Here is a 22823-nt window from a genome sequence, read left to right as displayed (position 1 = left end):
ATATACTCGTAAGAAACCTTGTAACAAACCATGGCTTACTAAGGGTATAAAAATATCTTGTAACCGGAAAAGGGAAATGTATCTGACAGCAAGAAAGAGTAGTGACCCAGAAACTATCAAAAATTATAAAAACTACTGTGTTATATTAAGAAAAGTTATTAAAAAGTCCAGGAGTATGTGTATCATGTCTGAAATCAGCAACTCTGATAATAAAATTAAAACAATTTGGAATATTATTAAAAGAGAAACAGGTCAACCAAGAGCAGAGGAAGACAGTATTACCATCAAATTGAATGAAAACTTTACGAACAAAAAGTCAGAAGTTGAAAATATTTTTAATAATCATTTTCTAAATGTTGTGGATATAGTAGGATCCAGGTGTTCATTAGAAGATGCTAGGCTGTTAATGGAAGAGGCCATACCTATGCAATTTGATACAATTGAAATCTCACCCACTTCTCCCTCTGAAATTAGGAAAATAATAAACTTGCTTAAAAGCAAAAACTCACATGGAATTGATGGCATTTCCAGCAAAATACTAAAAGCTTGTTCTCAACAGATAAGTAAGGTTCTCAGCCACCTGTGTAATAGCTCTCTGGAACAGGGCATTTTCCCTGATAGACTGAAATATGCTATTGTTATACCTTTGCATAAAAAGGGGGATAGATCTGATGTCAACAATTACCGTCCAATCTCCCTTCTAACAGCTTTATCCAAAATTTTTGAGAAAGTAATGTATTCAAGAGTAGCTTCACATATCTGTAAAAATGAAGTACTAACAAAATGTCAGTTTGGTTTCCAGAAAGGTTTTTCAACAGAAAATGCCATATATGCTTTCACCAGTCAAATTTTGAATGATCTGAATAACCGAACACCACCCATTGGGATTTTTTGTGATCTCTCAAAGGCTTTTGATTGCGTAAATCATGAAATTCTGCTAGAGAAGCTCAAGTATTGTGGCATGAGTGGGACAGTGCACAAATGGTTTAATTCGTACCTAACTGGAAGAGTGCAGAAAGTTGAAATAAGTAGTTCTCGTAACATGCAAAGATCAGCACATTCCTCAAACTGGGGAACTATCAAGAATGGGGTTCCACAAGGGTCAGTCTTGGGTCCTTTGTTGTTATTATTATATATTAATGACTTGCCATTCTATATTCATGAAGAGGCAAAGTTAGTTCTCTTTGCTGATGATACAAGTATAGTAATCACACCTGAGAAACAAGAATTAACTGATGAAATTGTCAATACTGTCTTTCAGAAAATTACTAAGTGGTTCCTTGTAAACGGACTCTCACTGAATTTTGATAAGACACAGTACATACAGTTCCGTACAGTGAATGGTATGACACCATTAATAAATATAGACCTTAATCAGAAGCATATAGCTAAGGTAGAATATTCCAAATTTTTAGGTATGTCCATTGATGAGAGATTAAATTGGAAGAAACACATTGATGATCTGCTGAAACGTTTGAGTTCAGCTACTTATGCAATAAGGGTCATTGCAAATTTTGGTGATAAACATCTTAGTAAATTAGCTTACTACGCCTATTTTCACTCATTGCTTTCATATGGCATCGTATTTTGGGGTAATTCATCACTGAGGAATAAAGTATTTATTGCACAAAAGCGTGTAATCAGAATAATAGCTGGAGTCCACCCAAGATCATCCTGCAGACATTTATTTAAGGATCTAGGGATATTCACAGTAGCTTCTCAGTATATATACTCTCTTATGAAATTTGTTATTAACAACCAAACCCAATTCAAAAGTAATAGCAGTGTGCATAACTACAATACTAGGAGAAAGGACGATCTTCACTATTCAAGATTAAATCTAACTTTGGCACAGAAAGGGGTGAATTATACTGGCACTAAAGTCTTTGGTCACTTGCCAAATAGTATCAAAAGTCTGACAGATAACCAACAAGTATTTAAGAAGAAATTAAAAGAATTTCTGAATGACAACTCCTTCTACTCCATAGAGGAATTTTTAGATATAAATTAAGAAAACAAAAGAAAAAAAACAAAAATATTGAAAAAAAAATAAAATAAAAATAAAGATAAAAAAAATAAAAATAAAAAATAAAGAAAAACAAAAAACACAAAAAATAAAGTTGTTATATTAACTTAAGTATGTTGTTAAATTAACCTAATTATGTCATGTATTGGAAAATTCGACTCGTTCCACATCATTACGAAATATCGTATTCATGATCCATGGAACTAGTATTAATCTAATCTAATCTAATCTAATCTAAGTGACACTGGTATATCATCTCCATCTGCCAGCATTTGAGGATTTTAATCACATGTACTACTTCATATTCATTAGTTGGAACTAATGTCATGCTGTATGCAGTTATATGACACCTAAGTTTATTGTTCTTTGTGAAATTTAAGCTAAGTGTTTGGGAAGCATGTTTAAAGCAATCACTTATGTAGTTTGGCCGGTCCTTTTTTTTCCAATATTGATGCCATCAGCATTTCTAAGTGTAATTTCCTTCTCATCCTGTACCTACCCTGTTTTGCTTCTTACAATCCATACAGATTTTGATTTGTTATTTTTTTAATTTCTAAGTATCTTTGCCTTTGCATTTACCTGTTGGTGTATTTTCTTATAAGTCTTAATGTGTTCTATAAACTGTGGTCCTTTTCATTTGAGATCTGAGCCTTTTGTAATTTCCTACACGAAATCCTAATGTCTGATGTAATCCAGGAACTAGATTTGATGATCTGTCATGAATGGACTCTAACCAGTTTCTTAGGAAATTATGTTTCAAAATTTGATGTGTATTTTGAATAGAAAGCATTATAAGCATTGTTAGTACTTGATAGTGAAAGCACTTTTAACCAGGATTCATTTCTTAGACTACCAACAAAACTAGTACTGCTTTCTGCAGGAAAAATTCTTCACACAGTTCTAAAATTTATCATGCCCATTATAGTCAAGACAGCATAAGAAGACCCCTGACAGCTCGCAATGCTGTTGCGAGATTTTAGCTGCAAGCCACTAACAGCTGCATGCACAGACAGTAGCCATCTAGAGAGCTGTGACAACTCAGAGACACTGCTATAGAGACATTTACATTATTGTACAGATTGTATACCGATTAGGTTCCTTTCCGATTACGCTGATACAATAGCTCCCTACTTAGCAATCATATACAACCACTCGCTCACCGATAGATCTGTACCTACAGACTGGAAAATTGCGCAGGTCGCACCAGTGTTTAAGAAGGGTAGTAGGAGTAATCCATCCAACTACAGACCTATATCATTGACGTTGGTTTGCAGTAGGGTTCTGGAGCATATACTGTATTCAAACATTATGAATCACCTCGAAGGGAACGATCTAGTGATACGTAATCAGCATGGTTTCAGAAAACATCGTTCTTGTGCAACGCAGCTAGCTCTTTATTCGCACGAAGTAATGGCCGCTATCGACAGGGGATCTCAAGTTGATTCCGTATTTCTAGATTTCAGGAAAGCATTTGACACCGTTCCTCACAAGCGACTTCTAATCAAGCTGCGGGCCTGTGGGGTATCATCTCACTTGTGCAACTGGATTCGTGATTTCCTGTCAGGAAGGTCGCAATTCGTAGTAATAAACGGCAAATCATCGAGTAAAACTGAAGTGATATTAGGTGTTCCCCAGGGAAGCGTCCTGGGACCTCTGCTGTTCCTGATCTATATAAATGACTTGGGTGACAATCTGAGCAATTCTCTTAGGTTGTTCGCAGATGATGCTGTAATTTACCGTCTAGTAAGGTCATCCGAAAACCAGTATCAGTTGCAAAGCGATTTAGAAAAGATTGCTGTATGGTGTGGCAGGTGGCAGTTGACGCTAAATAAAGAAAAGTGTGAGGCGATTCACATGAGTTCCAAAAGAAATCTGTTGGAATTCGATTACTCGATAAATAGTACAGTTCTCAAGGCTGTCAATTCAACTAAGTACCTGGGTGTTTAATAGATAATATTGTGGGGAAGGTGAGCCAAAGGTTGTGTTTCATTGGCAGGACACTTAGAAGATGCAACAAGTCCACTAAAGAGACAGCTTACACTACACTCGTTCGTCCTCTGTTCGAATATTGCTGCGCGGTGTGGGATCCTTACCAGGTGGGACTGACGGAGGACATCGAAAGGGTGCAAAAAAGGGCAGCTCGTTTTGTATTATCACGTAATAGGGGAGAGAGTGTGGCAGATATGATACGCGAGTTGGGATGGAAGTCGTTAAAGCAAAGACGTCTTTTGTCGCGGCGAGATCTATTTACGAAATTTCAGTCACCAACTTTCTCTTCCGAATGTGAAAATATTTTGTTGAGCCCAACCTACAAAGGTAGGAATGATCATCTAAATAAAATAAGAAGAATCAGAGCTCGAACAGAAAGGTTTAGGTGTTCGTTTTTCCCGCGCGTTGTTCGGGAGTGGAATGTTAGAGAGATAGTAAGATTGTGGTTCGTTGAACCCTCTGCCAAGCACTTAAATGTGAATTGCAGAGTATTCATGTACACTCCTGGAAATTGAAATAAGAACACCGTAAATTCATTGTCCCAGGAAGGGGAAACTTTATTGACACATTCCTGGGGTCAGATACATCACATGATCACACTGACAGAACCACAGGCACATAGACACAGGCAACAGAGCATGCACAATGTCGGCACTAGTACAGTGTATATCCACCTTTCGCAGCAATGCAGGCTGCTATTCTCCCATGGGGACGATCGTAGAGATACTGGATGTAGTCCTGTGGAACGGCTTGCCATGCCATTTCCACCTGGCGCCTCAGTTGGACCAGCGTTCGTGCTGGACGTGCAGACCGCGTGAGACGACGCTTCATCCAGTCCCAAACATGCTCAATGGGGGACAGATCCAGAGATCTTGCTGGCCAGGGTAGTTCTTCTAGAGCACGTTGGGTGGCACGGGATACATGCGGACGTGCATTGTCCTGTTGGAACAGCAAGTTCCCTTGCCGGTCTAGGAATGGTAGAATGATGGGTTCGATGACGGTTTGGATGTACCGTGCACTATTCAGTGTCCCCTCGACGATCACCAGTGGTGTACGGCCAGTGTAGGAGATCGCTCCCCACACCATGATGCCGGGTGTTGGCCCTGTGTGCCTCGGTCGTATGCAGTCCTGATTGTGGCGCTCACCTGCACGGCGCCAAACACGCATACGACCATCATTGGCACCAAGGCAGAAGCGACTCTCATCGCTGAAGACGACACGTCTCCATTCGTCCCTCCATTCACGCCTGTCGCGACACCACTGGAGGCGGGCTGCACGATGTTGGGGCGTGAGCGGAAGACGGCCTAACGGTGTGCGGGACCGTAGCCCAGCTTCATGGAGACGGTTGCGAATGGTCCTCGCCGATACCCCAGGAGCAACAGTGTCCCTAATTTGCTGGGAAGTGGCGGTGCGGTCCCCTACGGCACTGCGTAGGATCCTACGGTCTTGGCGTGCATCCGTGCGTCGCTGCGGTCCGGTCCCAGGTCGACGGGCACGTGCACCTTCCGCCGACCACTGGCGACAACATCGATGTACTGTGGAGACCTCACGCCCCACGTATTGAGCAATTCGGCGGTACGTCCACCCGGCCTCCCGCATGCCCACTATACGCCCTCGCTCAAAGTCCGTCAACTGCACATACGGTTCACGTCCACGCTGTCGCGGCATGCTACCAGTGTTAAAGACTGCGATGGAGCTCCGTATGCCACGGCAAACTGGCTGACACTGACGGCGGCGGTGCACAAATGCTGCGCAGCTAGCGCCATTCGACGGCCAACACCGCGGTTCCTGGTGTGTCCGCTGTGCCGTGCGTGTGATCATTGCTTGTACAGCCCTCTCGCAGTGTCCGGAGCAAGTATGGTGGGTCTGACACACCGGTGTCAATGTGTTCTTTTTTCCATTTCCAGGAGTGTAGATGTAGATGTAGATGTGGAATATGATACCTGTGGCTAAATGTGTAAAGTGCATTATGTTGTCCAGAATACTGTGTACACCAATATTCAACCAAAGAATACTAAGGCAACAAAATCTATCTCATAATATGAATAATTCTTGCCACACTCAGAGTAATCATGTAGATGTAGATTGGCTGAGGTAGCTGCAACTATGAGGTATTAACTTACCCCTATAGGCATGTTATTTTGCCCCAACTGAGGAGCACAGTTTGTGCTCATGTTAAGTACTTGAAATGTCCCAGCGATGTGTTCATGTGGAATGAGAATGTTTTGTGGGGAGAAGAAGGAGCCAGTTCTGAAAGAAAGAAGTTTATTGGCCGTTGAGTAATACAGCCTTACTTTTCTGCACATGAATGAGATGCATTCATTAAAAATGTTTTGAACCTTTCTATGTACCTTGTAAAATTCGCCCACTCTCTGTAACTATATGTTTCAATGTGTTACAGAGCCATGCCCATCCGAGGTGTTTCAGAGATGTCTACGGAATGTCATGCTATCGGAAGAACAAACTTCTGTAGCATTCCTCAATTCTCTCTTAAATCAGCTGAACTGGGTATTTTCAGAATTCATAGGCATGCTTCAGGAGGTAAGTCCGTCTATTGTGTTAAGAGTTATCATTACTATTCATCAAGTATTCATATGCAAGCAGCTATTACGTCTTTGTGTATTTTTTCCAGATACAGAACCTTTCAAACCGTCCACAGAGAGTATATATTGAATCTAGGCAGTTGAGGATATGTGCAACACATTTTGATTTAGCTTTGTCACTTCTCAGGGTGCTTGAAATGGTTGCATCTGTAGCGAGAGAGATATTTAGTAATCCAGAGAGCGAATCTTCAGAATCACTGTTATCAAGGCTGTGTCAGGTTAGAACATGTGTTGTTGAGTAAAATAAACACTGAACAACAGATATTCCATGAATTGTTTATCGTCTTTTGTTTCTTTCAGCTGCTGTGCCAGGTATTGAACAGAATCAGCTCTCCAGCTGGTTGCTTCCAGCATGTGGTCATTCTGGAAATACCTGACCTAGAGACTATTGACCATTTTCCCATTTTGGCAGCAGTCATTGGTATATTGTTGGCCCTTCTTGAAGCAGACATGATCAATTTCAGTGGCAAGTATTAAATCATGCATAATTAAAAACAGAGGAGCTTCATAAACAAGTTGTTTATAGGAAGTAGAAGCCACAAAAACATGCACAAAAAAATTGCAATTGGATGTCACAATACATACCCCGCTGTTGAGGTTTTGATGGTGGTAATCAATCAGTAATAGATTGATGCTGTTGAAATGCTAAATTTTATAGCTAGATACACTGGCAGAAAAAAAGTTGCAACATCAAGGAGGAGTTGTGGGACGTAAACAAAAGTTGGTAGGTATGTTTCGACATCTGAAAGATGATGCCTCTTTACATTACGTGCCAATTGCATAAGAGCAGCACTACTAGAGCCACTATCAGGATGCAAATCAGGTTTGCTTTAAATACACGCTTTGACGATCATGAGCGTTAGTTTGGACGTGGGAAGTTGATGTTAGTCAAGGATGACTTTAAGGTGACAAAGATTCCATTATCACCACCTCACTGAGTTTGAATGAGGTTAATAAGGCTACGAGAGGCTGGATGTTTTTTCTGCATTTTTGTGGAAAGACTTGGCGGGAATGTAGCCACAGTTCATGGATGCTGGCAGCAGTGGTCACAAGAATGTGTGGTCGCAAGATGATCGGGCCCCGGATGGCCACATGGCACTACTCAGAGGGAAAACATCATGTTCAACATATGGTTCTGGTGCATCGTATCACATTTGCATCACATTGGCCCCTGATGGCCACATGGCCCTACTGAGAGGGAAAACCATCCTGTTCAACATATGGTTCTGGTGCATCGTATCACATTTGCAGCAGCAATTTGAGCAGCAGTTGGCACTACAGAGTCACAACAAACTGTTACATACTACAGGACGCCTCTGAACCAGATGCCCTGTAGTGTGCATTCCACGGGCCCCAAACCACCTCCATTTGGGACTTCAGTGATGTCAAATGAGAGCTCATTGGAGGGTGGAGTATAGGTCTGTTGTGTTTTCTGATGAAAAGTTTTTCTGCTTTGGTGCTAGTGATAGTCATGTGTTGGTTTGAATTAGGTCAGTTGAGGACCTGCACCCAACCTGTGTGCATCATCCTATACACAGTGGACCTACATCTGGAGCTCTGGTCTGGGGGACAATTTCGTATGACAGCAGGAGTGCTCTTATTGTTACCCATGCACCCCAACTGCAAAACTGTACATCAGTCTGGTGATTCGACGTTTTGTGCTGTCATTCTTGAAGAGCATTCCAGGATTTTTTTTCCAACAGTATAACACTCACCCACATACTGGGTGTAACTCAACATGCTATGCAGAGTGTCGACATGTTGAGCCAGCCGTTGTGGTCAAGCGGTTCTAGGCACTTCAGTCCGGAACCACGCGGCTGCTACAGTTGCAGGTTTGATCCTGCATAGGGCATGAATGTGTTAGATGTCCTTAGGTCAGTTAGGTTTAAGTAGTTCTAAGTCTAGGGGACTGATGACCTCAGATGTTAAGTCCCATAGTGCTTAGAGCCCTTTTGTCAACATGTTGCCTAGGCCTGCTGGATCATCAGATTTGTCTCCAATCAAGCACGTATGGGACATCATCGGGCGACAACTCCAGCACCATCCACGAACAGCTTTACCCTTCTCTGTATTGACTGACCAAGTGCAACTGACATTCAGCACCTGTACAACATGATTTATGCACATTTGCATGCTTGCATTCTACATTCTGGTGTTTTCACTGGTTATCAATGTACCCACAAACATTAACCTGTGATCTTGCAATGTTAATCACCTAAATAGGCTACCTAGACAAATGTGTTCTCAAAATTTCATTGCCCTACATTATGTACTTTTTGGTGTTGTCTTTTTTTCCCGCCAGTGCAGTTTGACACATTCTGAGCTAAAGTATGGATTAGCATCATAGTTATGACATATGTGCTAAAAGTTATTTGCGTTAGTTTGATGAGTAATGTTGAAAATACAATAGTAACATCGTTCTATCTGGAGACTAGATATTTATTTTATTGGAATGACAGAATTCTCTCTGTTTTATTGTGACATGACAAAACTTTCCAGACTTTTTGATGTCCCTGGTAACTAATTAATACACTCTTAATATACCACCAGCTCTGCTTTCACTTACAGCAATGTGTCTCATGTTTAGAAAGAAGTATTGAGCTCCCTTTCCTTAGAAGACTTCAGTCCTTGTTTAATATAACCATTACCTGTACAAGTATACCTTTGGTAGTTGTGCCTCCATCGAGCCTGGCTGAAAAGTTGGTGATGGGGACACTTTACTACTAATAATGTGGTCCACACTGGATTTGTGCTTTGCACGCTTTAATTGCATTTAGATGTTGGCTGAACAACTGCTTATGGTCAGATCCAGTCTCATCTATATAAATTATGTACAGATACATGGTTACCAACATAATACACTCATTTGATGTTCTATTATGTGATTGTGCCACTGCAGTAACCTAACACTGAAATTACACAATAGTTCACATGTAGCAAACAAATAATTAACACTGTCACATTGTAATAGTCTTAAAACACTGTCTTTCAGATCTAACAGTCAAATTGAAATGTAAACGATGTACACAGTAACTGTCATTTAGAAATAATACAGTTCCAAGTCATACTATTGTCACAGTTTGCATTAGTTATTATTGCAGCAGTTAAACACTGTCGATGAGAATAGTTATAAGTTCACAGAAAGTCATTAAAAACAGTCATTGAATCATGGAGTGAACCCCCAGACATGAAATTTAATAAATCGCCATACCGTTACCAACTTGAAAACTCTTCTACATTTTCTTTGGTACATTGTCCAGTATTTTTGGTCACAGATCTTGCCCATTTCATAACCTTCCATAGACTGACAAAAATGACTTCCTTCTTTTATAAGATTACAGCAATTAGAACTTAAGGTAGCTGTTGTTGTGCACTAGTTTTCCACACATTACAATTAAATATTTATGTTACTGAGTAACTGAATAGGGGAGAAAATTTGTTTGAATAAACAACAGTTTATCTGCAAATCCAGTGTGGACCACGTTATTAGTAGTTAACTGTTCCCACCACCAACTTTTCAGCCAGGTCCGAATGAGGCGCAGCTACCGAAGGCTTATTTGAACAGGTAACTGTTACATTATGCTTGTATGTACCTAGAGTGATTTTGTTTTGTTTATGAGGTGATAGTGTAAAGCTGGTCTTTCAGATGTCAAGAAACACAGCATCAACTTGGCCTCCACTGCCTACAGCCTGTTGGAGTTTGTGAACAAAAAGGCAAAGCTAGTTATGCATATCTGGTGCTACTGCTTCTTCCTGAGGAGACATTGTGTACCACACCTATTTTCCTGGGGGTGCTAAACAGAGCTAATACACAGACTTAACCATTGTATTTTGAGCCTTTAGAGCTCTGACTATGTTTGTCAGTACAAGGAAGAGAAATGTGGGAAATAGAAACAAAAGCTAAAATGAGTAGGTAACATAGCAAAGAGAATGCCCCTTGGAAGCATGGATTCAAAGAGATACAAGCAATAAGGACAGGACCAGACTGTAAAGATTACATTTAGGGCATTGAGTTTCAAAACCCCAAAAAGCCTAAGGGCTTTTGGAAGCCATTAAATTCTATGCAGGACCATATTAGCCCAACCACCAGTCAGGGGAATATGATCTGATGTATGTGTTTCTCATTTTTCTCAGTGGTACTGAAAAATTCCTGTGCTACATAAAGGTTATGCTATCTATCTGCATCATCGTTAGAAGTAATATCCTTCCTTTACTCGTTTAGCAAGTGAGACTGGTGAGAGCAATGGACTTAACAGTAGGAGTGATATTTAAATTACAGTCCAGCTATCCAAATGCACATTTCTGTTTTTCTTGTAGTTCTCACAATACAAAAAGAACCAATACTGCTCACTGTATATTGTATACCATATTTACTTGAATCTAAGCCGCACCTGAAAAATGAGACTCAAAATCAAGGAAAAAAACATTTCCCGAACCTCAGCCGCACCAGAAATTTGAGTCTCGAAATTCAAGGGGAGAGAAAAGTTTTAGGCCACACCACCAAATCGAAACAAAGTTGGTCCATTGTAATATGAGACACAATTTAGGCCGAATGAATGACAATACTGCTACAGTAGTTTGGTTCGAGTTGTAAGCTTAGCAGTTAAGCTTTACCAGGTAGCCATTGCTATGCGTCGGGCATTCCGTCCGTATTTATATGGGTACCCTTCCTTTTTCACGTGCTTCGTCTAGTTTGAATTGCCTGCTTATTTTTATTTGATCTGATAAGTGCCGTTCTCTTTGTTATAGGTGTTTACATCACTCTAAGCTGAAAATGCATTACTGTAATGTGTCGTGCATTGTTTGTCGCCTTCTGTTAATGAGTTCAAATGGCTCTGAGCACTGTGGGACTTAACTTCTGAGGTCATCAGTCTTCTAGAACTTAGAAGTACTTAAACCTAACTAACCTAAGGACATCACACACATCCATGCCCGAGGCAGGATTCGAACCTGCGACCATAGCGGTCGCGCAGCTCCAGACTATAGATCCTAAAACCACTTGGCCACTCCAGCTGGCTTCTGATAATGAGTGTTTACAGCCTGTCACCACTCGTGGCATGGCTTGCTTTTGTGCACGCTACCACCGCTTACAATTAAAGAAGAGAGAGAGAGAGAGAGAGAGGAATCGTCTCATTAGTGAAACAATGGCAAGAGACTGCTATTAGTTGTTACTTACACTGCTGCTTTCTTTGATAATGATCAACAAGAACCAAATAATAGACTGCGTATGGTAGAAGATGTTCTGAACGAGAGTTTAGCGAAAATTTTTCTCCATTTGAAAATCTTTGCAGATGCCTCTTTAGTACATTACATTCTGCACAGAAATTAGAGTCCTCTTAGATTTATAAATCTAGTCAATTTCCGTGCTTCATTTCTGACTGTATCACTATTAGGCATAAGAATAATACGAATATAAATGTGACATGATATGTATATTCTTCCGCATTTGCTGTTGTCTCACTCTAGTTTCGTAGTTTATTAGGCAGACAGGATTTAAATGAGATAGCAGCAAACATGAAAGATACATGGCAAAATGTTTATATTTGTATTATTCTTATGGTGAAGAGAATTCCCCGTATGATTCACAATTCATAAAAGTTCCTATTAGCAGCCACCTCTTCTCGCAGGTAGGAAAAAATTCAGAACGTAGAGTTGACCATATTGACAAACATCCCAAACAGTCCTGTTAGTTGGATTTTCGTAGTACATTGAAATGCTGCTACATTCGAAGATGAACAATACAGAATTTGTATTTACTTCGTTGGATAATGTATAAAAATGCAGTGGTCGAAACTCGGGGTGGAGAAAAAAAGCTCGTCTTCCATCTTCTTCCTCCCCCCCCCCCCCCCCCCCCCCCCCAAATTTATTTACTGACGCAGAGGTTTTGGTGCCAGTATTTATCTTTGTGCCTACAAAGCATGCCTGTGTAGCGCTACATATATTCGATGGCAGAAGTTAGTTGTGGTGGCACCTACCAACATTTTTCAGAACTTCCACTTACTTTGCACTCGATTCTAAGCCGCAGGTGGTTTTTTGGATTACAAAAACTGGAAAAACAGTGTGGCTTAGATTCGAGTAAACAGTATATTGTATGGCATTAACATATACTACAAACAATAGTGGACCTATGATTCTGCCATGGGGAACCCCATATGTGATTTCTCCCCAATCAGAAGACTCTCCCTGATTACATTGGTTGAATTGTTAAGTAATCTCTATGCGCTCTCAAAGCCCCAAGAGCTCTAGCTCACTTCAGGCAGATAATGGGGTGGTTTCTTTGGATAGGCTGTGATTAATTCCCTTCTTAGCCATTGTCCAGTCTGTCTTAAGGAAACCAGTAACAGTCATGTTAGTTAGGCAGGCAGAAAGGTAAGGTAGTAGTTAGGACCATTTTAAATAAGGCCACAATCCTGCCACTGAGCCTGAACTTTACTGACAATAACCATTTTGTTGACAGGACTTTAAACACTAGCATACCTCCCTGCTCTCTCATTACCTTTTATCTCCTTTTTCTTTGCAGGAAATGTATCTTTGCCATAATTTTATGTGAATAGTGTCCATTCTCTCTTCTTATTGTTGTTAATTTAACAAATTGTTTCTTCCAAATTGAAATGATTTGCAATTGTTTTAGATAAAGGAGAAACTGTGCCCAAGGTGTCAAAATGTTTGCTATCAGAGCCAAGTTTTCAGATGAGTTCCTTACATTTTGTTCTTGGTAATGCTGAGAAGAGCCGCCAGAAGTTGGATCCTAAACCATTTTCATTCAGGAATTGTAAGTGACATTTTCTGTAATTTCAAATCCATTCTTATCTTTAATTTTACATTAATTCATGGTTTAGTATTTTTTTTACATACTACTTCCATTTATAAGTTCACATGATTTAAAACGGAAAACATGATGTGTGATGAAAAAGCATAAGTGTGCAGTAAAGGCTTTTGTTTCATATTTCATTTTAACCACAGGTAACCCCGAGATCTCCATAATTTCAGTCATTAAAGCTATGTGGTCCACTGTCTTAATAAAGTTTGTTGTCAAGATTATCATTTTTACGTCCATTGTCATAAGTTGTTGCTGCCCTTGGTTTAGTATTTGTGTAACTTTGTCTTGAGCACTTTGTGTAGCATGTCGGTGTTGACAGAGTTGTTAAATTTGTGGTGAGTGTTGTGGAACATGTGCAAAAGAAGAAAGCTTAGCGTCTGTTTTCAAAATTACAAGTAGACTGAATGGTTAGCCAGTACATTTCCTTCACGAGGCAAAATTCCAAGTAGTGTGGATAGATATTTTTTAAATCAGATAAAGTTTATCCCTTCCTGTGGCAGAAAAGATAGATGTGTTGGAGAGTCTTAGAAATGAGAGGTAAGTCACTCAGATCCAGGTTGAGATGGATCCATCTGATGTGGTACAAGGTGATGTATGTATGTATGAGACAAAAAGGATGAGACAGATGTTAGAGAACCAGTAGGAGATCACAGGTAGTATACTGACAGCTTAAGTCCAAAGATGACACAAGGACAGAGTAAGAGGTGAAGATGGACTAAGAGGAACTAGCAGGAAAGTGAAAAAGGAGATGGAAAGAAACCAAAAAGTGAGAAACTTGAAGGGAAAAAAATAACAGAATAAGTTCTGACTAAATAAATACTACTCAGATAGAAATGGGGGAAAAGGGGATGTATGCTGATGGAAGCTAGATTCAGAACTGTGGCAGGTTGCAAGGATATGTTGAAGGGATAGTTCCCAACTACAGAGTTCATGGAAACTAGTAGTGTGCTAGAGGATCCATATGGCCTATTTAATGTAACAGGCATTCTGTCTTCTTGTAATTTTGTAGGTTTTGAGTGAATTTTCCTTTTGGTACAATTAACGTCTGTATTCTTTATTCTCAGATCCCGAGGCTGTGACAGAAGAAGAAATTAGTCATGTAGTGTATATGATACGAATGTTGGAAAGTTACCAGCGAAGAATTTCTGAAGTAAAAATTGCTTCAGAGGATGACTTGTGTACAATATGTTATGCTTTTCCAATAAGTGCTACTTTTAAACCATGCAACCACCAGTCTTGCAGGTAAGAAACAAGGTGATGCCTCTGTCTGTCTGCAGTCATTATACTACTTTTCTCTTTTATCCTCTGTCCATCCCTCCACTTACACATACACAAAAACACACACACACACACACACACACACACACACACACACACACGCACACGTGTTTGTGCGCTCACCTAACCTCAAACCAGCTGCAGATGAGGGTTTGCCTTTGCTCACTTTTTCACTTGTGTTTATTATTTTACCGTCTTTATGTTCTAGACTTCTTGCAGTGTATACCTGTGCCGTCGAAACATTGCATTTGGCAGTTTGCATTATGTCAAATTAGGTTGGCTATACTACAATAGCAATGTTGCAGCAGCAGTGTCAATAGACACAGCAGATAATACCGTTTTCTTTTCCATCTCTTAAGCAATTGTTATTGAGCAATAACAATGTAAGAATTAGTTTTAGAGTTGCTATCACAGTGACAGCAAATAAACAATCACATAATAATGTAGACCTAAGCCTGACAAAATACATGTTTTTGACAATGGAGCAAAGAAATACAGGAAATAATCATTTGATGATGACTTGCATCTTGAAAACATAGTATGCAAAATAAATACTAAGCAAGATTGTAACTTCTGGCTGTTCATTTTATGACAGTGATGCAATAAATAACTGTTATTCATAGCTTACCACATGCCAATTTGTGGTGACAGTAGCGCAATTGCACCCAGCTTCCCATTGTCACTATTGCTAGAGTCAGCGCCAAAACCATCGTTGTCGTCATCATTGCCAAGACATGTCATTAATTGTTGATGGTCACTGATGATACCTTCCCATGTCTGTGCTGCTTGGATAAGTTTTTCAACTTGCTCGACTTTCATCCTCCGCAAGGATGCATCCACAGCTGTAAGAGGTTCACCACGTCTTTCCACCCCTGTTGTTGTAAAGGACTTCTTATTTTTCCTTATTTTTGTCTTCACATCACTTCATAATACCTCAGTAGGGTTGAAATGGCAGTGATATGGCGGCAGTCTGGTCCTTGGTGATTTTTTCTACTACAGTTGTAGACATTGTAAGCTTATTTTCTTTAACAAGTGAATATAATGCAACCCTGCACCATAACTTTTTTTCAATTATCTGTGATTGGAGCTTCATTCAGAGGCACTGAATGATATGGAGCATAATACATTACAGTTATTATAGGTACAGGAAAGTGTTTTAAAAGTTTTCTAAGCCACTCAACAAATCATGTATGGTCCATGCTTTCATGGTAATCATCTGTCTCTTTGGATTCAAAAACTAAAAGTGCATCAGGAACGAAACCACTGGAAGAGCCTGCATGGACCACAAGTAATCTAGCTCTCCTTCTGGTCGGTTGATGACCACTACTGCTTGGAGTGTCATCCGTCCAGCATTATTGACAGCTTCCCCAGCTTAACTCACACTTTGTCAAGCCTTATTATCAAATAAATGCCTTGGCCCACAATTTTGTACAAGAATATACTTCGAGCCATAACAGTATGTGCATTTTCTAACAGGACTTTGCATCCGTTTAGTGCTTTGTAAAGGAAATCCATCCTTTCCAGCACAGTTTTTAGTGACATTTTCTCACCTCTGAGAAGACCGCTTTCTTTTAATGACACTAGTAACTTTGCCACTTTGTCTGACAATTGCATTAGTCTGGAAAGAATTCAGTGATAGACTGAGCCTGCTTTATCTTCTTTCTGGGAGTTGCAATAAAACCAGCAACAATTATAGTACTGTGATTTTATTATATATGAAGTAGTAAAATAGTACTTAGCTGTAAAAATAAAGATATGTACATAACAGGGGGAAGTTTGGGGATGGGGGAGAAGCTCCTTAGCTGTTTTATGTTTAATTTCCTTCTCTTTTCTCAATGTTCTGAAGAGTGATAAATCAGATATATGGGGTATAAAGTTACTTTAATAACTGATTGCCGTTGTACTATTATTCAACCTCTGTAACGAAACTGTACTGCAGAAAGCATATTGAGATCTATGGGCCTTTTTAGATCTTCCAGACCCGCATCAAGCAGTAAGGGATCCTGGTACAATTACAGATGATTATCTTGCTTTCCAAATTTTGATTTTTTTTTTTTGATTCCCAAAAACAGTCCATTTGGTAAGACCCATATATTGTTTTTACTATTCACATTAAAATAAGCTCATGTTTCATTTCTAAAGATCATTGTATTGACAGAAAAGAAGGGGGAGGGGAATAGTCTAAATCATTCCACAGCTAAGGTAATTAACTTAGTGAGTGTCCACGTTGTTATCATTGTTTTATGTGGTAGGTGAGCTGTGACTTTTCTGAGCATATTATGTAGCATATTATTTCTACCAGCAATATGCATTTTTGTTGTCAATACTTTTGAGTATATAAGTATAATTATCACAGTTACTCTATTATTAGAGAGAAATTAGTTGATTATGAAATGTGAATCTTCATACCAATACCTTTTTTATTCTTCAGTGGTTGAATAATGTCATTGTAGAAATTACAGTTCTTATTTTTTAATTATTGTAAATATTTCATTTCCGTACTAAAATTATGTGAATTATTTCTGGACAACAGTTTGCTCTACATTTCAGATCATGCATTGCTCACCATCTGATGAATGCCAAAGACTGCTTCTTTTGCAAAACCCCCATACAAACTGTTATTGGCCCTGATGGCCAAATTCTACATGATTGTACTACAGAAGTAGACTGAATGTACAAGATAATTAATACTTCTGTTGATGTGACATTTGTGTAAGACATGGTTTTCAGTGTGCCATCTTTCCAGTTCATAATACCGATTGTAACAAAACTGCAAAACTGGTACCATCTCATTACAATAACAAGACCATAAAAAATATAGTCTGTTGGTATTCAGCAAAATTATTTAATTTCATTTATTTACAAATTTTTGTCATTGTGTTTACATTTTGAATCTGATTTCGTTTTGTGTGCTTTTTTCCCATCTTTTGAAATCCTTGTTGATTGTTACTATGCTATCTAAACTGGATAAAATTTCAATGGTGAAACTAAAGTTTCTGACTGTTTTTAAGTAATTGGCACTCTTGGTTTTAATGTCTACAGAACTTGTTTAAAGAATTTACGTATCAAGCTTTTTTAAATTATATTGTACATAAATATTATTAATTTATTTCTCTGTTTATAATTGTTTAATATGATACATCCTTTCAGTCCTGTGAAGACTGAAATGATTTGCATAATTATAAAATATCACTGTTCTCTCTTTTGACAGAAAATGTAATGAGATTGTATGAAAAAGAATGTGGTTTCAGTTTATTTTCATCCCTTTGGAAAAAAGTAGACAGCTAAACATTTATATTTATGTAGACTTTTGCCGCAATATTCTAAATTGTTTAGGCAGGAGGTTCATCCTGCCATTATTAAACACTTCTGTCTGTATATGTATTCCCTAAGGCATGTTATAATGTGTGACAGAAACTACAGGGTGTGCCAGACTCCCCCCCCCCCCCTCTCCCCCCCACCAACCATCTCTGCCTGTTTGGAAAGGATGATGTTGGATTCCCCATTGTAGGAAATTGAATTTCTCTAATTTTCAAATCATCCTTATATAGTCATTCTACTAGTTAGAAGTTTCAAAAAGTGCTATGTTTTTATTGGAATTAGAATTTTTGCAGCTTTGGCAATGCAGAGAATTTACTTAATAATTCAACCAGCGTAATCAGGGGAGAGTCTTCTGATTGGTGAGCAATCACATACAGGGTTCCCCAAAACAGAATCGTAGATCTGCTGTTGTTCCTAGTATATGTTAACGATATACAAAATATATAATATACAACAAGCAATATTACTTCATTTTGCGGTTGACACTACTGTAGCATTCAGTCCAAGTATACGTACAGAAGGGTTGAAGGGAAAAGGACTGGAGAGTTCTAGGAAAAGGGGTAGACTTTGGAAAAATCGACCAGAACAGTGGGTCATGGGAAACTTGCTGCACAGGATGAAAAGGAAAGACTGATTCAATCTTTCCTTCTCATCCTGTGCAGCAAGTCTCCCCTAACCCACAGTTCTGTGTGACTTTCACAAAGTCTGCCCCTTTTCCTAGACCTCTCCAGTTGTTTTCCTTCACCCCTCTTCCTTCCCTTTCAACCCCTCTGTCTGAAGAAGGAGCCACTGGCTCCCAAACCTTGCCTAATTACAATTCTCTTTTATGTGTGTGTTCTGCTGCTGCTTTGTGAGTAGATTTTTTTATCTATCTAGTTAAATTATTTTGTCAAGCGTATATACAGCAACAGAAGAAATGCTAAACAATGTTCTTAAAGTATCATTGACCCCTCAATTTCAAAGGACATAAAATATTCACCTCTGTACATTCACAGCAGTGATAAGTGTCACAAAAAAACCTTTCGACCAGTAAGGCCTTCATAAAAAATAGACGACACACAACTCACATACACATGACTACAGTCTCAGGCAACTGAAGCCACACAGTTCAGTTGCTTCAGTGGCTTCAGTTGCCTGAGACTGCAGTCAAGTGTATGTGAGTTGCGTTTGCGCATGTGTGTGTGTGGGTGGGTGGGGGGGGGGTGGGGGGGGGGGGTCCATTTTTGACAAAGGCCTTACTGGCCAAAAGCTTTATGTGTGACAGTCTTTTTGTTGTTCCTATCTGTGACTCAGCATCTCCCCTATGCAGAGAGACAGATCAGTTAAGTTGGTAAATTTTACATATTTTCTGTCAGTTATATCATGTGTAGTAATGTTCTGGGGTAACTCGTCTGTAAGAAAGAAAGTTATCACTGCAAAACAAGTATGCTGTAAGAATAATATGTGCTCATTTGTGATCATCCTGTAGATATCTGTTTAAGGAGTTAGGCATTAATGATCACATGCATTAAGGTATTTACCCACTGGAACATGAGTAAATTAATTGCTGTTTGATAGAATTCGGTCGGCTGCTAACAGATCCACAATTGCACCCATTCTTGCACTTCTCCATCCAGGTGAAACTGACATCCACGCGTGTCTTTCTTTAGGTCACCAAAAATGTGAAAGAGTGAATGAGCCAGGGTATACGGAGCATGTTGCAGTGTTTCCCAACCAAATCACTAAAGCATAGTCTTCATTGGATTGGCAGTGTGGTGCAGGTGTTATACAAAAGGATGATTCCATCCAACAGCATTCCTGGGCATTTTGACTTTATGTTGTGCTGCAGTTTCTGCAAAGTATCTTCATAGTGCTGCGTATTGATTGTGGTTTCGCACCTGAGAATCTTGACAAGCAGAGGGCCCCTGCAGTTGAAGGAGGAGTTCACCGAGACCATACTGGAATCTGTGGGAATAGCTTTGAGTATCTTTGGCAGGAGAGTATGGGATGTTTTCATATTGGCTTTGCTGTTTGCCCTCAGACTCAAAATGATGGTACCACATAAGGTCATAATGGGCCCCTCCTTCAACTGCATGGTCCCCCTGCTCATCAAATTCCACAAATGTGGTACCATAATCGGTGTGCAGCACTATGAAGACTCTTTGCAGAAACTGTGATGCGTTATACAGTTGAAATGCTGTCGGAGGGAATCATCATGTTTCATGATAATGCCGGCCCCCACACTGCCAATTGGACGAAGGCTATGTTTCAGTGATTTGATTGGGAAACACTGCAACATCCTCCTTGCAGCCCGCATTGTTCACCATGTGATTTTTACATCTCTAGCTACCTGAAGAAAGACATGCACGGATGTTGGTTGCATTCAGATGAGGAAGCACAAGAGGGGGTGCAGTTGGGGAGTCATTAGCAGCTGACCACATTTTATGAAACAGTAATATATTATTTCATCTCCTAGTGGTATAAATTTCTTAATGCATTTGGTGATTACTTTTGAATGGAGCAATTTGATGATCATGTTGTGGTGAGTGTTTGGTTTTCATTTGACTGCTGCTCATAAAATATCTTGACAAACAGCCAAGTACAATTTGAAAACTAAATGAGGTTCCTCATTGACAGTTCCATATATTCTGTTGAAGAATTCCTATTATTGTAATGTCCAAAAGGTCATGGGGAAGACAAAAATTGCCAACTCAAGCATGTAGATGCATTTACAAATTTGTTTCTTATTTTGAGTGTGATATGACTTGGTTCATATCATTTCAATTTATTGTGCAAATGATCCGTGGAATGTGAGACTAATTAACTTGCTGAGGTTTATGCTTTTCATATTACACAGTGCTTGTTTTCTAATGTCTGTTGAGCATTTTTGTAACATTTGCAGTGACTAGTTACTAAAGAAATCCTGTGACCAAAGCACACGGCTATTTTTGAATCCTCCATTTATTATTTTATGTCACGTTGTCCTAAAAGTTGCACTGTGTATCCACAGAATTATTCCAAGAAATCAGTAAGTTCCACTTGCCCTTCCTACATATGATCATTCCGAATATATCTTGTTCTCCATCGTGAAATAAATTCTGAGAACTTTATTATTGAATGTGTGTCAGTAATTCTTCATTTGTTCTCATTTTTGATGACTGCTAAATAGATGCTCTTATTTTTTCATATGTTCTGTTAAGGTATTTTCACTCTTGCATCAGTAGTGCCACTATTTTTTTATAAGTTTTGGTGTATCAAAAAGAATCATCCAATTTGGCACATCTATATTTCTGAAACTAATAAACAATGAATTCTGTGGACAAATGTTGATGGTGTTGAGACCAACCAGCCACAAATTTATTTTCAGTTCCTTTATTCAAAAGGTACCATTACCGGTTTCAAATCATTATGATTCATCTTCAGGCGATTTTCGTGCTTTCATTAGAACATGTGGTTCGTGGTTGCCCCCCCCCCCCCCCCCAGATTAATTGCCGAATTGTCGTAAAATGCCAGTTTGGCGTATGCAGTTCTTATTGTTGCACCCGAAAAATTTTTCTCGCTGAAAACTTTAGATTTGTCACAGAATAGATTTCTAACATGCACCACATGTTTTGATAGATACTAAGAAATTATCAAATACAGTCAGGTCCAGTGACCTTGGAGGCCAGTAATGTAAGAATGAATCATTTGGTCTAGTGTGACCTATCCATCATTCAGTAACCCTTAATTTAAAAAGTCCGTCACTTCCAGATGCCAATGTGGGGGTGCCCCATCCTGTTGGTAAATGAAGTCATTCAAATCAGTCTCCAGCTGTGGGAAAAGAAAGATTTGTGCTTCCTGTAATAGTGTTCTTGACAAAGAAAAATGGACCATACACCTTTTCCTGTGAAACTGCACAAAACACATTAAATTTTGGAGGGTCCTTCTCATGTTGAACGACTTCATGTGGTTGTTCTGTACCCCGTATTCTCACATTATGATGATTCCCCTTTCCATTTAAATGGAATGTTGCCTTGTCATTAAATACTAAGCTTGGAAGAAAGCTGTCATCCTCCATCTTGCCAAGGACAGAATTACAGAACTCCACACATTTTTGTTTGTCACCTTCACAAAGAGCTTGCAGTAGCTGAGTTTTGTATAGTTTCATGTGTAAACATCAACACAACACATTCCAGATGGACATTGGGGGCATGTTCAGCTGTCCAGCTGCACAGCGAATGGATTTCTGCAGACTCCTTGTGAAACCATGGCACACTTGAGCACACCAGACACCCGGGGACAGTCCAGGGATTTGCCTTTACACAAACAACCTGTTTTTCGGAGTTGTTCATGCCTATTCTAATGCTCTGTGCTGTAGGATGATCCACACTGTATCTAGTACAAAAGTCACACTGAACAGTTATTACTGACCCTCACTGCACAAAACATAGAACGCAAAATGCTTTCTGCTGTCCTGACACCATTTTTTACTAGAACTGTGATTTTTTTTAAATCGGATGATTCGATATACCTTGTACATTTACTTCAAGGTTTTTGTAAAAACTGTAAATTTTTATTTTTTCATTGAACTGGAGAGCGCATTAATATCACCCTTAAAGTAACTTGTTTTCGGTTAAAATCTCACTGTCTCACCCCTTTTATATGTATGGTGTGCTCAAGTGCGCCATTGTTTCCATTTGCCATATACTGACTGTTCAGCTTCATTTGTGATTTTGCGCACTATTTTCCAGGTCTGTTCAGAATCACTCTATACTAAACTTTTTAGTGCCTAATATGAAAGTGAAATTACAACCCAATGTAATTAGAA

The 22823-nt window shown here is 39.3% G+C and overlaps 1 protein-coding gene across 2 annotated transcripts in view; it reads left to right on the top strand.

Annotated features, from left to right (window-relative positions):
* LOC124620048 (E3 ubiquitin-protein ligase RNF123-like) overlaps positions 1-17815 on the top strand; it is a 159358-nt gene extending 141543 nt beyond the window's left edge. For both annotated transcript variants that reach the window (XM_047146724.1, XM_047146716.1), the window contains exons 16-21: positions 6417-6556; positions 6648-6836; positions 6919-7084; positions 13250-13390; positions 14503-14680; positions 17267-17815. In XM_047146724.1, coding sequence (XP_047002680.1) covers positions 6417-6556; positions 6648-6836; positions 6919-7084; positions 13250-13390; positions 14503-14680; positions 17267-17387 — 935 coding nt within the window. In that variant the 3' untranslated portion in view covers positions 17388-17815. The remainder of the gene's footprint in view (positions 1-6416; positions 6557-6647; positions 6837-6918; positions 7085-13249; positions 13391-14502; positions 14681-17266) is intronic.
* Positions 17816-22823: the final 5008 nt, after the last annotated feature.

The sequence above is a fragment of the Schistocerca americana genome, chromosome 1, assembly GCF_021461395.2.
Source record: "Schistocerca americana isolate TAMUIC-IGC-003095 chromosome 1, iqSchAmer2.1, whole genome shotgun sequence".
In the NCBI taxonomy this organism is placed as follows: Eukaryota; Metazoa; Arthropoda; class Insecta; order Orthoptera; family Acrididae; genus Schistocerca; species Schistocerca americana.
The sequence above is the reverse complement of the archived record's forward strand: the minus strand, read 5'-3'. Positions and strand labels throughout refer to the sequence as shown.